General features: G+C 36.6%; 1 protein-coding gene across 2 annotated transcripts in view; it reads right to left on the bottom strand.

Annotated features, from left to right (window-relative positions):
* LOC131072564 (multisite-specific tRNA:(cytosine-C(5))-methyltransferase trm4b) overlaps nucleotides 1–13,976 on the bottom strand; it is a 248,177-nt gene that overhangs the window by 28,669 nt on the left and 205,532 nt on the right. For both annotated transcript variants that reach the window (XM_058008759.2, XM_058008751.2), the window contains exons 12-13: nucleotides 2,002–2,437; nucleotides 922–1,715 (exon numbers count right to left, since the gene is read on the bottom strand). In XM_058008759.2, coding sequence (XP_057864742.2) covers nucleotides 922–1,715; nucleotides 2,002–2,437 — 1,230 coding nt within the window. The remainder of the gene's footprint in view (nucleotides 1–921; nucleotides 1,716–2,001; nucleotides 2,438–13,976) is intronic.

Genomic DNA, 13,976 nt, shown 5'->3' with positions numbered 1-13,976 from the left:
ACAAGGTGAGGTTGAGGGGTGGAGCCACAGCCACCATGCCCAAATTAAAGCCTTTGAAGCCACACAAACCTTCATGCAGCATACCATTTTCACAATTGTATCAATATGTTTTTCAAAACATCAAGTCCTTACTATTTCTAACTAAATCTTTATTCATTAGAAAAGTTTTTGTGAAAACTTTGGGTGCGGGTGGAAACCATAAACCATTAAGGTTAGCATTATTGGCACAAACATTAAAAAAATATGCATATTTTGAGTCTAACGATGTGGGGGATGCCTGGATGTTTTTGGTGCATTAAGTAGATGCAACCAAGTTCCTTGAGGACCCCTAGGATGTCTTAGAGTCTCCTCGCAATCTCCAAAACAAGGGGATGTCCCAAAAATGTTCCTAGGCATGTGGTGGCAATGCAAGAATGGCATAGGGACATTTCCACCAAGTCTCCACAACTTAAGGATGTCCCCATCTTATAACCATCTTGTTTTTTGTTGGGTGTGGAGGAGGGGGCATGCTGGGAGGTGGAGGAGCCATCCTCGTGAAACATTGAGAATATATATATTTTTAAGAATTTTACACGTTTTTCCTAAAGAGATTCACAGCCCCCCGAAATAAATTCCCCGCATGCCATACCCCTGAACCTGATTCTGATTCAAGAACTTTGAAGCTGACCGTTAGTATGGAAATCACTCCAAATTTGTGAGGTTCCTCCATACATCAATGTGACCAAGGCCACAACTCAACCTTATGTGATGAAATTTAATATTATATAATAAATTAATAATGTATTACCTTAGGCACATAACAATTGGTATAATTCAATGACCTTGAAATCAATGTAAGAATCTTACAATACAAACAGTTACTCGACATTACATTATATGGATGAAAGTTATAGTACTAGGTAGATGATGTTAGAAACTTACAAACATCTTTAGTCCAACAGAAGTTATCTTCAGCTGCTGACCAGCAGAAATATTCAATTTAATTGCATCACGTACAGATGTTGATACATAGTAGATCCTTTTGACATGAACAGTGTCACTATTGCGTGTGACTAAATGTCCCACCAGCGGAAATGACTCATCAATACCATAAAATGTGACTATGCTATTGATTGCCTTCTCATCAGTAAGAAGTAAAACAGGATCAACTCCTCGCCACCTTCCCTGCTGCTGAATCTTTCCCTTTTTAGTCTGCTTTCCAACATGAGTAAACTTTCCATCTTCAGTCTCTACATTTTCTTTCTTCTGGCTATCTCCAATAATTTGGCAAATTTCTCTCCTACATTCACCATCTCCAAGATCATCTGGGATTGATTCAATAGCATTCACTACATCGGAATGAAGACAAGCCGTGCTACCCAATGTATCTAATTCTGTCACTTTCACATCCTGTTCACTGAAGGTGTCATTTTTCATGTTAAGAGAACAAGCTGCATTACCAAAATCTGATGAGATAATTTCTTTTAAACTTGCATCTAAATGAAGACAAGAAGTGCCACCGCCGCCCAATGTATCCATCTCTGTCACTTCAACATCCCTTTGGCTGACGGTGTCGTTTTTCATTTTAGGGGAACAAGCTGTGTTATCAAAATCTGATGAGACACTTTCATTTACACTTACATCAACATCAGTTCTCCCTGGAACAACTTCTTCAAAATCTTGTGTACTTCTGTAATTCTGCTTTCTATAAGGTTCTTTTGATTTCATGTCCTTGACTGCACCATGTCACAAAGTTAAATTCAAAAGATGAAGCAAATGTGTTACTCTTTGATGCCTAAACTTGTGTTTATCATTAAACAAACAGAAGAAAAATATGCCAATTGCTTGTGCATTTTATTATGTTTCTTCTTAGATAATCTGCATCTTATTCAATGGCTCATTTTTTGGGCTAGGGAAATGTTAGAAGAAAGGAACTGTACTGATTTTTTAGGGAGATAAATGATAAACTTATAACTTATGAAGTTAAAACCACAAGAAATATTCTCTAAGAATAAGGCTTACCAGAGAAAGGAGAAACCTTTTGAAATACAGCGATAAAAAAGCCTCCAGTATCTTGATCATGAGGCAAAATCCTCATGCACCGTTCTAAAGGAAGGCTAGTAACTTCTGCCTCTACTTCAGTGTCATCATCCTCTCTACTATTTTCTTCAGAAGGCAAAAATTCATCATTGCTGGGTCCCACGTAGCCATCAGTGCTCACAACTTTGGGGGACAGATTGTTCTTGTGAGATATTTGGTTACCATCTTTCTCATTCACAGCATTTTCTGAAGCTGTTTCCATGTTGATGTCATCTCTCTGACAATTTTCATGTCTAGCATAAGGGATATTGCATTCATCCCAGGTTTTACCAGAAGGAAACATGCTAGGTACTATTGTAGTTTTCCTGGATCGAATAACATGTCTGTAAGAAGTTAGCCAATGTCCTTTATCACGAACCTGGTATGGAAAAAACCATCAAAAATGAAAATTCTTTTTGTCAGAATTGGGCACCATGCTAAATCAGAAATTCAGAAGACAAATTTGTAAAAGGAAAGTGTTTGCTTATTATGGTATATCTATTTAAAAACAATTGCAATAAAAGGATATCAAATAACTCCTCACATTTTCACACAGAAAATAATCCATGCCTCCACAAATACTTGATAATACTACAAATGAATGAACTAAATTAATATAATTATTAGGCTCCATCACAAAAGGTGGTCCAGTAAAAGATGCAAAATTCTAACTCCTATTATATAAGACCATTCAAAATTCAAAGTCTTATCAACATGGCCTTCATTCATGACAGGAAACAAGGTTACAGTATGACTGACATTTTAAGTCCTTGAGCTCATTTAGATATTGAATGTGAGTGAAATACCCATAAATAGAAGTAACCCATCTCATTTGAAGCAAGAAGTAAAAAGAGATGCTCCATTATAAAACATTCTAGCTTGACCAAAGAAATCAGGACCCTGTTGTGACATGCTGGCTTTCTGCAGAAGAGTATAAAATGGTTTGTCTTACGAGATACCAAATTTTGTGGTATGATTCAGCTAGAACTTAGGGGGTCCTAAATTCCTAAAATTGTGTAAAATTGATAAAAATATATTCCAGCAACAAACAATATATTTCACACTTAATTTCTCTGCAAAAAAGGCTGAGTTAGAGTTTCTAAAAGCACCAGATTTATAATTACGGCAATATATATAGTATGTGTCAAGGCAAATAGCAACTGCATCTTTTCACTAGACAGAGTGTTCTCTGATTGTTTTTTGTGAATTTACAATGGAAATGTTAAACCCTTAGAATTGGAGAAGCAAGCACCAGGCCTTTCGAAAAGGGAAACTAGCATGAAATAATGTAAAATAGGTTGCATGTTTAAATTCAATCAACCATGTATTTTCTAGTTCATGGAATTCATCTAAGGAAGTTGATGATTAACTACCAGATTCTACAATATCATCATATGATGATTTACTGGAAACCCAATCAGACCTCTGCCTGTGTATATTCATAATTGTCTATGCCAAAATTTACATATGAGACCTTGAATTCTTGTTCTGACATAAAATGTCATAGAAAAACTCATAACACACAAGGCTCAACCTTGAGCAAGCTAAAGGCAGGTCCCAATTCATTGACCCTTGTTGGTGCTCAAGGTCTCTTGCAACATGGACCATCCAAGGATTAAAATAAGTGGTGGTTAGACAAGAGCAAATGCTTTATTAGAAAATAATGCCATCATGGGCCATACTCAATTAAATAAATAAAGAACTATGTAACTTGAACAGACATTGATATTTCCCACAGATGCCATAAAAGAAAGGACAGTTGGGGATTCAATGATTTGTAGACTTCTGCTGGAAAAATCAAAGTCTACAGATGTGTTAATCTCATGAGAGGTAATGCTCCATACAATCTATGTTTATGAAAAAAAATGTTGAATATTCAAAGAATCTCTCCATAAATACAATAGAATTCCGATGCAATACTATGGGATGCAGATTGGCTATCCTAGAATATATGCCACAAAGACCAGTTTTCTTGTACTTGTCAACCCACATGAAAAAAATAAACCTGGATGTTGAGTTGGACAGGAAATACAAGAGCTTATATATTCAGGACTAATTTGGTTCAGCCCATGCAACCTCTTTTTCATAAAATAAAATAATATATATTGAAAGTGATTATGTTATGTAATCAGCAGGACAATGCTGAATGATACTGAAAACAGAATAGACAAACCAATGCTGTCACATACAGAATGATAACACTGAGAGCTTAAGTGCAATAAGATGACAAAATTTGTAATGTCCCCTACTTGTGAAAGCCCTAATCTAGCCCTAAATCACAATTCCCAAATGAGCAAGAGCAGGGTTAGAGATATCTTTCACCTAGTTGAGGCCCTGCAAAACAGGTTAGGAAACCATTTTCAACAATAATTCATAAAGCAGATCTTTTCGTTAGGAATCATTGAAACATTTAGCAGAAATATAAACTTAATCATGAGATATCTTAAATATGTTTGGGGCAGTTAACCATAGGAGAGCTAGGATAAGGTGACTCGATAGGGTGTCCTAGAGATCCTCTACCCTAGGCCCAAGAGCGGACATACCATCCCTCTTGGCCTCATGTGGCCCGTGCCATCCATATGAGGTGATGTACCTAGTGAGGTGTCCTATACCCGTTCCCCCTTCATCTTGCCATCCATCTCTCACTTCCTATGATTGGACTTCTTGGTGTATTAGTTCACCATGGTAGAGGGATAAGACATATTCACAATAGGGTGCCTCGGAAGCCCATCTCTTCTCAGCCAAAAGGTACTACCCCTTGTACCGCACCCCCTTTGCCTCATGAGATCATTCGGTCACCACTACGAGGTGGCATACTTAGAAGAGTACCCCATTGCCATTCCCCTCCTTATAATCCCTCATTTCCACTACAATGGCTGGTTATAATAATCAAACAGAAAATATAAATAGAACATCCTATATTATGTCACGTATCAAACAGCCATAAGCAACAGCATATTATTAATCATCAATGAGCATATAATATCCATCATGCTATGTACAAGAACTCATAGGTTCTGCTATTTTCTGTTGTTAAGGTCTGCTATTGTCTTACCTTCCTTTTATATATCATCACACCTCTTCTTGAAGGGAGGTGATCTTTCACAAGAGGTCAGCCTTGCTTATTAATATATTAATTTAATTTTGTTTTATTTTATTCCTTCCAGGTCAGCCAGCATCAAGGGGTCGGCCTACTTAGAAATAAATACAAATTCATTTATTTTGAGTCAGCCCTATCACATTAGAAGCCCAGCATTATTACTTACTAATGCCTGAGTTGGCCGTATCATATTTGTTTCATTGCTCAAATTCTATTTATTAAAGATGAGATTGGTTTGTCTAAGTCCCCATGGCAGGGGCATGACAAAATTGTAGTTGTACAATAGAGAGGATCAGCACATCCAAGTGCATTCATTACAATGGATGATAAAGTATGACTCGGTATGCAGTCCTGTGGCTTCATCTTCTGCACACATATTCACCACAGCCTTAGGTGTGTTATAAGTTCCAGCTAGATACCAGCAGGAAATACCAGAATAGGATTTATGGAGCTACCTGATGGTGAGACTGGTAGCTTGTACTTTCTGTCAGGACTTATGTCAATCCTATGTCCTCTTTCTGTAGAGCCATTGCCAGCTCGCCTGCATGGGTGGGTCAGCATGCATGGCTCCATTATCAGAGTTGAGGAGCTGCTATTTGAAGAGTTCATTAAGGTAGCGATTTTGGTGCAATATGCCTGGCATGATGTTGGGTAGGTTGATGCATCCATAGTTAGAAAAGTCAGCCAAGCTCATGCAGACTTCAGTGGACTCATAAGTCAGAATGTCAAATGCATCACTCAGACAAGACTTGACACTAAGTATTAGCTAAGTACTCGCAGAGTCAGGACCGAGTTTCCACAAAACACCAAGTGTCAGAGAACTTGCAAATCCCCACAAGTCTCAAAGAAAACTAATGTTTTCTCTAAATGCCTTAAATTATGTTCACTTTATGTAATTATGTGTTTTTTTTTTTAGCCGAGATTTTGTCAAGTCTACAGTCCAAGTCAAAATTTTGGGCTGTTGAGCCATATGCCAAGTCCAAGTTTTCAAACTATAGATGCATCATTTGGGGCTATGGAGTGACAAGGATTATATGCTAAACAAAAATATTTTATTACGACTCCAACAAAGAGCTCCATTTTATCAGCTAGTATAGGGATTTTATAAGAGGAATATACAATTCATTAAAAGTGGCATTACATGTAACGATGAGGGTTTAGTAGATGAGTGGAACCTATGGCTTGACGGATCTTTTGGTGGACAGCAAATAGCAAAGCCTCTCTGACAAGAGGTTGATGGTTCATGAGAAAATTAGGCCCATTTCATTCTTTAGGCATCTTCCTCTTTATTAAGAGCTTTGGAGATGAATTTCAAAGCAGTCCAAAGGTATTATACATGTTGATGCAATGTAATGATCCAAGCTTGTTGTAAGACAAAGCCAAGGTACTTAAAATAGGGGTTGTAGGAGGTTGAAGAAAACATGGCTTCTTAAGCTTGAGAAAAAGGGCTAATAGGGTAACAAGCTACCTCTATATATGTTCAATCCACAATTGTGTGATTAAAAGATTACAAGATGTCTAGTGGGTGGGCAACGGAAGTGACATTCAGATTAAACTGCCCTTTCATGCACTAATTTGAATGGATAACACTTGAATGGAAATTAGGTTATGCAACATACCTAGCGATCTCAAAAGATGCAACTAAAGGCCACCAATGGCACGTTAATGACTCTTGAATTTGTGGTTCTACTAAAAGCTTCATGGTAATAATACCTAACTTTGTATGCCAGTTTAGGACTTCTTTACCCATGCATGTAGCATAAAAAATGCTACAATCTTACCATAAACATCAAGAGAACCTACTTCTAGTCTAGGGCTAGGCTAATAGAAGAATTTATTGGACCTTGAGTTTGGTTGATGGTAGCCAAGGTTACCCCAAGTTTCCGAGATGGAGACGGCAAGGGGCGAAGGGAAGCATTTCAAACTCCTCGATTTTTTGGGGCATTTTTGGGGATGAAAAAAGGGACTGTAAAAAATAGGGAGAATTTTATATATGTAGGGAAATTTGAATATTCATATGGTAACACTGATAAAGCATCCATATATACATTATAGAACCTTGATACATAATGTTTTGTGTTAAATTGACAATTCACATGAGTGTCAAACTCAAACAAATTAGCAAATGTCAAAACTTAATTCACATTGCTTCCATAATTCATTCTCCATATGAATGTGATGTTTAAAAATTGCATTCAACTTATAAACTAACAATAAAATGCCCAAAGGCAACAAGTTTCACTTTTACTTGCAACATGAATATACCAAAAATGAAAGTACATTGTTGCCCCTGATCTGCATTTCTCAACACTACATCAAAATTGAAGTCCTCCTCTAAGTCACTATCACTGTGAGGGCCCACCTCAACAAACATAATCCCAACCAATCCCTTTGGTGCCTCCTCCTCATCAACCTCGGCGATGTCTTTGGGAGTCCAATGATGCTCTAGAATCTAGCAATCCTAAAGTCATAGAGCACTATCTACAACCACTAGCTTCTCCACTCATTTAAAAGTTTATTCCTCTTGATGGAGAGATAAAGTCATACGTGGACCAATTCCTCTTTGTAGCAAAGGAACTGACAACCTGTGAAAGGTGATGAATGGAAACCATCTTCAACTATGGTGTATCCTTCTTGTGCCATGTCCACCATCCAATAGAGCTAGCTTGAGCTACTGTAGCTCTATCTATCATCGCCTCTGGTTTACTAAATGTTGGACCACAAAGATTGGTGAAGGCAACCCATTGCGTGTGAAGTATTCAAGACTTCTCATCTGAATACATCTTTTGAAAGGCCTCCATTAGCCTTTATTTCACCTCTTCATCATCACATGGAGGCAACCTTCCAACCTTTGGTCCATGCCATTTGGGATTTAGAGCAAAGGCTGCCATATGAAGCGAGGTGTTCATTGTGTTCCACCTTTGCATCATAATGGGCTTAATATGTTGCTCATATAATCCCAAAGTAGGATCCTTAACCAAAATTGTTTGTTGTATCTTTCCAAACATGTTATCAAATGTCTCATATATCTCTCCAAGACTAGGAGAGTCAATATCAACATATCTAATGACATCTACAATAGGTGAGATGAAAGAGAAAACACATTTGCAAAATGCAAACTAAAAGTTCAAAAGAATCAATTGACATGTTAGAAACTTCAAAACATGAAACATTGAACAATAAAATTAAGTTATTAAAATCAGAAATTTCATATAAAAATCAGCAATTTAATATTTAATATTAATAAAATCAGCAATTTAATAATAAAATCAACAATGTCTTACCTCACAATGGGCCACCAATCGTCATCAAGGATCTTTTGTTTGATGATTTTTCCTTTAGTAAAGCTTGAGTTAGGCCATCTACTCCACTTTAAATTCACCATAATTAATTGTAGAGACACATGAACCTCAAGAATCCTCTCTACCAAAATGAAGTAACTAGCATATCTTGTCTCAACAAGTTTGAGGAACTTTTTTGAAAATGAATTGAAAAGAGCAAGTGAAGTGTGCTAGTTACAAATGAACAGTTCAATGTCTCTAGCTTCTGCCACCACTTGCTTCACCCAATCTATTTATCCATGTCTTTCAATGCATGAACATAACATGGCGTCCAAAAGTTGTACTTGCAAGCACCCTCCACCATCATACCAGACACACATGTACTGAATCAGTGACCACTTGTACAACATTTGAGGCTCCATCCTCCTCTTTGGTCTCTCTTAAAATGATAAAACTATAATTTTGGATCGTTATGCTTCCCTAAACAATCCACGGCTCTAAGAAAAGAATAGCTAGAAGGGCATGTAACTATGCTATTGATGAGTGGCCAATGCCTAATATCAGTCCACCCATCCATCATAATAGAACAGCCTGTCTTGATCCATGTTTGCCTCACATCCTACATTAGCAAATTAACCTTAGAATACTATTTGTCTAGGAGTGTAATGCATAGCTTATGATCTCCAAGATGTACAAATGACGGACCAAAAGAGGCTACATCTTTCATCATTTGTTCGAATTAAGAAGAGTGGACCACATGAAAGAGATGGCATTGGCATAAAAGTATATGGCAATGGAAGACTCTATTGCATCCCATGCTTGCACATTAAACATTCCTTCAATGTCCTTGGCCTCTCACCACCACTAATCTTCCTCTTTCCTCATGTGGCAATTTCACTACTACCACTACCAACCATAGATGGCATACTTGCAAAAGAATGTGCTGGCATTGTTACACCTTGAGATCTCATTTTCGTGTCCATGTGCAGCCTACGAGCCTCTACCTTCTCACCCTCTTTTATTTTTGGAGAAACTTTAACTCCACATCCTGTAACACTCAAAAAATGAGACTATACCCTTGTGTAGCTCCCTCTAAATTCTTTCTTGCAAATGTGAAAAAGCCACACCCTACTCTCATAGCATTTTTTCTTTTGGTATTTAAGAGTATCACAAGTTGGAGAAGAGTTTTTCTTTTCTTTTCTGTTAAAAGCGCCCTTTGCATAAGTTTTCAAGACTTTTGAAGGGCACTCAACACTTAACACTTTGATGAGGCTAGAACTCTTGCATTTGTTTCAATTTCTTCCACTTCATTGCCACTATTATCATTCTCACTGGTGCTCGTGTTGGTTTTGTGAGATTTAATGAAACTTTAAACTCAAAAATGAAAAAATGAAAAAAATGAAAAAATGAAAAAAATAAAAAACGAAAAATTAGACATTTCTTGTTTTAAGCTTTGAAAAAAATTGAACAAATTCTAGTCCCACTACCAATTATCAGCTGCTCCCTCAATCCTTGGTAAAAAATTGCTCTTCCTTCAAACCCTGCTGCAACTTTTTTAACAAACAAAACAAGCAAATGAAATGAAATGAGGCCCTTTTTCCTCAACTAGGGCAAGTTGCAGTGTGGGAGCCCACAAAAAACAATATTAAATGTTTTTTCTTTAATTTTTCGAGTGTTATTTATTGTGAAACTCTTACTTTTTGCAGGGGGCAGCCAGCAGTCCCCTGTAAGCGTTCTTTGCATCCCATCATTTCATGGATGTGTCCTTTATTCACACAATTTTGGGAGCGTCCTGAAGCATCACCAAGACCTCTTAAAAACAAGGATGCTCCATGCATCCTCGAGTTTCCTTGATGGTAGCTTGTAAACTGTTTTACTTTTATGTTATGTTCCACAACATTTCGGTGATGAGAACAGTGGGACAGCATGGGATGCATTCTAGAGACAACATTGAAAGGGCCATTTTATGCTATCCCTTTTTCTGGTTCATTCCAACAATCTTGGAAACTCCAACTTTCTAAGAGAGCATCGAATTTTATTTTAAAAGTATTTTCAATTTTGACACCGGCAAAGAGTCCTTGGAGCCAAGATGAGTATAATGGTATTTCCCATGTGCAGATCTGACATTCTAGGAGCACTCCACAATTCTTAAAGTTTATCATCTTGGGGAGAGCCAACTTTTATATAGACTGATATCCTATTCACTTAAAGTATTGGTGGTGTGGTCAAAATTCATATTTTGAGTTATTTTAATATTTTTTTGTAACTTTAGTGGTTGTGCAGAGGATAATTAAATTATTAATGGTTCAATATCAAAATTGTTGAAAAGTGGAAATTTAAAAGACAACTTATATTTAATTATTTTAAAATGAGTTATTATAGGAAGATATAAAAGTGACTTTTATGGACGCCCAAAATATAAAGTTAAATTATATAGTCACTTAAGGCAGGAAAATCAATAATATTTTATTATTTTTAGAAAAGGTCTATAAAGAGGAGAATTGAGAAGAAAAATTCACTATTGGCATTCTTATTTTATAAATCCCCAGTTTGAAGAAGTGAGGAATTATTCCTCTTCAGGCGTAGGACAGAAACCCTATGGTGAAATTGGTTTCCAGGATCAAAACCTTCCTAGCCAAGCTACAGGTTGATTCACAGAGGATTCAGAGATGTGCTTATTGTTTTGAAGAATCAAGGAGAATCAAACAAATTCCAGTTGATTGAAGGATTGAAGACTTCTAGAGATTCATTTACCTGCAAACCACAATATACTATTATAGCGTTGCAGCATGGAAATCTTGGCAAGGATTTAGCTTTTTTTGGACTGGCTGAACCATTTTGCGGACTGGCCGTACTACTGGATTGATACTAAGGGTTCAGACCTTTTTCAGCTATTTGTATTCTACTGGGAGATTTCCAAAGCATTTAATCAGCTAACATTTCAGATACAGCTTAGAATTTATACTCATTTGTTTTGGTGATAATATCTGTAAGGCTCAATTGTTTCCAGCTGTTGAAATAGTGAAATTGTGTTGAAGTTTCAGAATTTAACATCTGATTTTAATAGCAGAATAGATCTTGTAATTCATATGATAATATTGTGAAAGTAATATCAGTTCAGACAATGTTAATTAAATTGTCATTCCATCAAAAACTTGTAAAGCACATAAATGGTTAGTATATCTAAATGTTGGCATTTCATCAAACGGTTAACAAAACTCAAAAAAAATTAGCCTGGCACTTTACACAATTTTTGGGGACAGCAGGGGAGCGGCAAAATATATCTATATATGTGAACATTTTTTAAAATATATTATAGAGACAGACAGACAGAGAAGCACAAATTTCTACAAGTTAATGAACATCATTATAACAGCAGCAATATAACTGACACTCTTAAAGCAATGCTAAATGATGTCTGCAGAAGCTTGCATGCCAACCACATTTTTAAAAAAATAATGTTTGCCTGCACTTCTCACACAATACCACAATGTACCAGACCATGGCTAATGCACCTTAATCTCTTTTGTGACCGGCAATAATGACTGACTGTAATACCATATCAAAAAATTTGAAGTTTGAGGCCTTTTTGAACAATGATATTAGAAATCCAACTTATTGATGTTAGTATTAGCTGTTATATTACTTATATCATTAGCCATGAATCTGAATCATGATATATGTATTGCTATTATACTACTGTTGCTGCTGTCACTGCTGTCATGATTAATTATATTGCTATCAGTGTGCTGTCACAGTAGATTTATTACTGCTGTTATAATGCTGGCATCATATATTTAAAAGCCTCTTTTATGTTATGAACAATTTTCTTTATTAAACATTATAAAGATTTGCGTTGCTGTCAGGGACATCTGGTCATCCTGGGGATGGGCGGAGGATGTCTCAAACATGCCTGTCTCAGGGACAGCTAAACATACCCACAGTGTCTCCTATTTCTGCAACACATTTCAGAATCAATTCAAAGATTTGAAGATTTTTGGTGATGGCCAGGAAGCATCTCCTGCAATCCTGCCATACCTGAAACTCCACTGGGGATGGAGGTTTGAGGGCCAGAGATGCATTCCCATGGAACACGGGTTTCATGGTTTTGTGTTTTTGAAAAAAACAAGAGAGTGGGAACAAAGTCAGTAGAAAGAAAGGAAAGTAGAAAGTTATCTATGAAACTAAGCTTTATTGTATTCAAGCTTGCAAAACTCGGCGAGCCATTAGAAAACTCACGAGTAATCGCGAGCCCTAATGGCGCGCGAGTTACTCACGGAAAAACTCGGCACGATTTTTCCATATAATCGCCGCAATTTTATTGACAAATACTCGCCGTTAATCGCAAAAACCCGCCCAAAAACGCGGCACAAAACGCGAGAAAAATGCGACTTAAGTCGCAGGCAAAAAAAAAACCTAAGTCTTTATTCCATTTCGCGCGACTCCAGAAGGCAAAAAACGCAGGCAAAAAACGCCACGCGATTTCCAGTAGGGTTTGCATTTGCACACGCGACCAGGTTTTTATTCGTGATCTTTTTGTATTGTTTTATTTTGAATTCATAGTCATTTTAAATTTTAATCGACTATGTATTCACAGTCAATTAAAATGACTATGTTTTAAAATTTTAAATGACTATGAATACACAGTCATTTCAAATGACTGTGTAATACACGGTCATTTCAAATGACTGTGTAATACACGGTCATTTGAAATGACTGTGTAATACACGGTCATTTGAAATGACTGTGTAATACACAGTCATTTTCAAATGACTGATGACTGTGTAATACATTAATGTACATTGTAATTAATGACTGTGTATTACACAGTCAATTGTGAAATGACTGTGCAATACATAGTCATTTGAAATGACTGCCAACTGTGTAATGTCAATGTGTATTAAAGTATTTCATTTAAATTTAAATTTGAAGTTAAAAACTTAAAAAAATACACAACCAATAAAAAATTTTAATTTTAGATAGTCATCTATTAATAGATGACTGTAAATAAAATACAGTTATACAGTCATTGTAATTTTTGGATGTTCGTGATTTTTTTTGTTAACAATGTTATTGACCTCTAAATGTTGTCTCTCTTTTGCTAGGTTCTTTTCCACATCTTTTTGAAAGAAAATGGATTCAGCTTCTACAGTTAAAGTTGGTGGCAAAAAGAGAGACCCTTGTTGGAAACATGGGAGACCAGGTCCAAAACGAGGAGATGTTTTTTGCAACCATTGCAAAAAAATTGTAAAAGGTGGCATTAATAGGTTCAAATATCACCTTGCAAAAATTCAATGCCGAGATACCACAAGCTGTACAGAATGTACTGAAGAGGCTACGAGAGATGCAATAGCAACGCTTGAAGCATATAATCAAAGGAAGGCAACAAAAAAGAGAATAGCAAAGGCAATGGCAGCCCCAAGGGCAGATTTGAGTTCCATAGGGTCACATACAAATGTGGGGACATCCGGTTCTTCCCTTGGGCCACGGATATGAGCAAAGGGAACTTTGGACAGCAACATGGAAAACTTCTTTAT

The sequence above is a fragment of the Cryptomeria japonica genome, chromosome 9 (genome assembly GCF_030272615.1).
Source record: "Cryptomeria japonica chromosome 9, Sugi_1.0, whole genome shotgun sequence".
In the NCBI taxonomy this organism is placed as follows: domain Eukaryota; kingdom Viridiplantae; phylum Streptophyta; class Pinopsida; order Cupressales; family Cupressaceae; genus Cryptomeria; species Cryptomeria japonica.
Note: the sequence above shows the minus strand (reverse complement) of the source record. Positions and strands in the feature narration are given on the sequence as shown.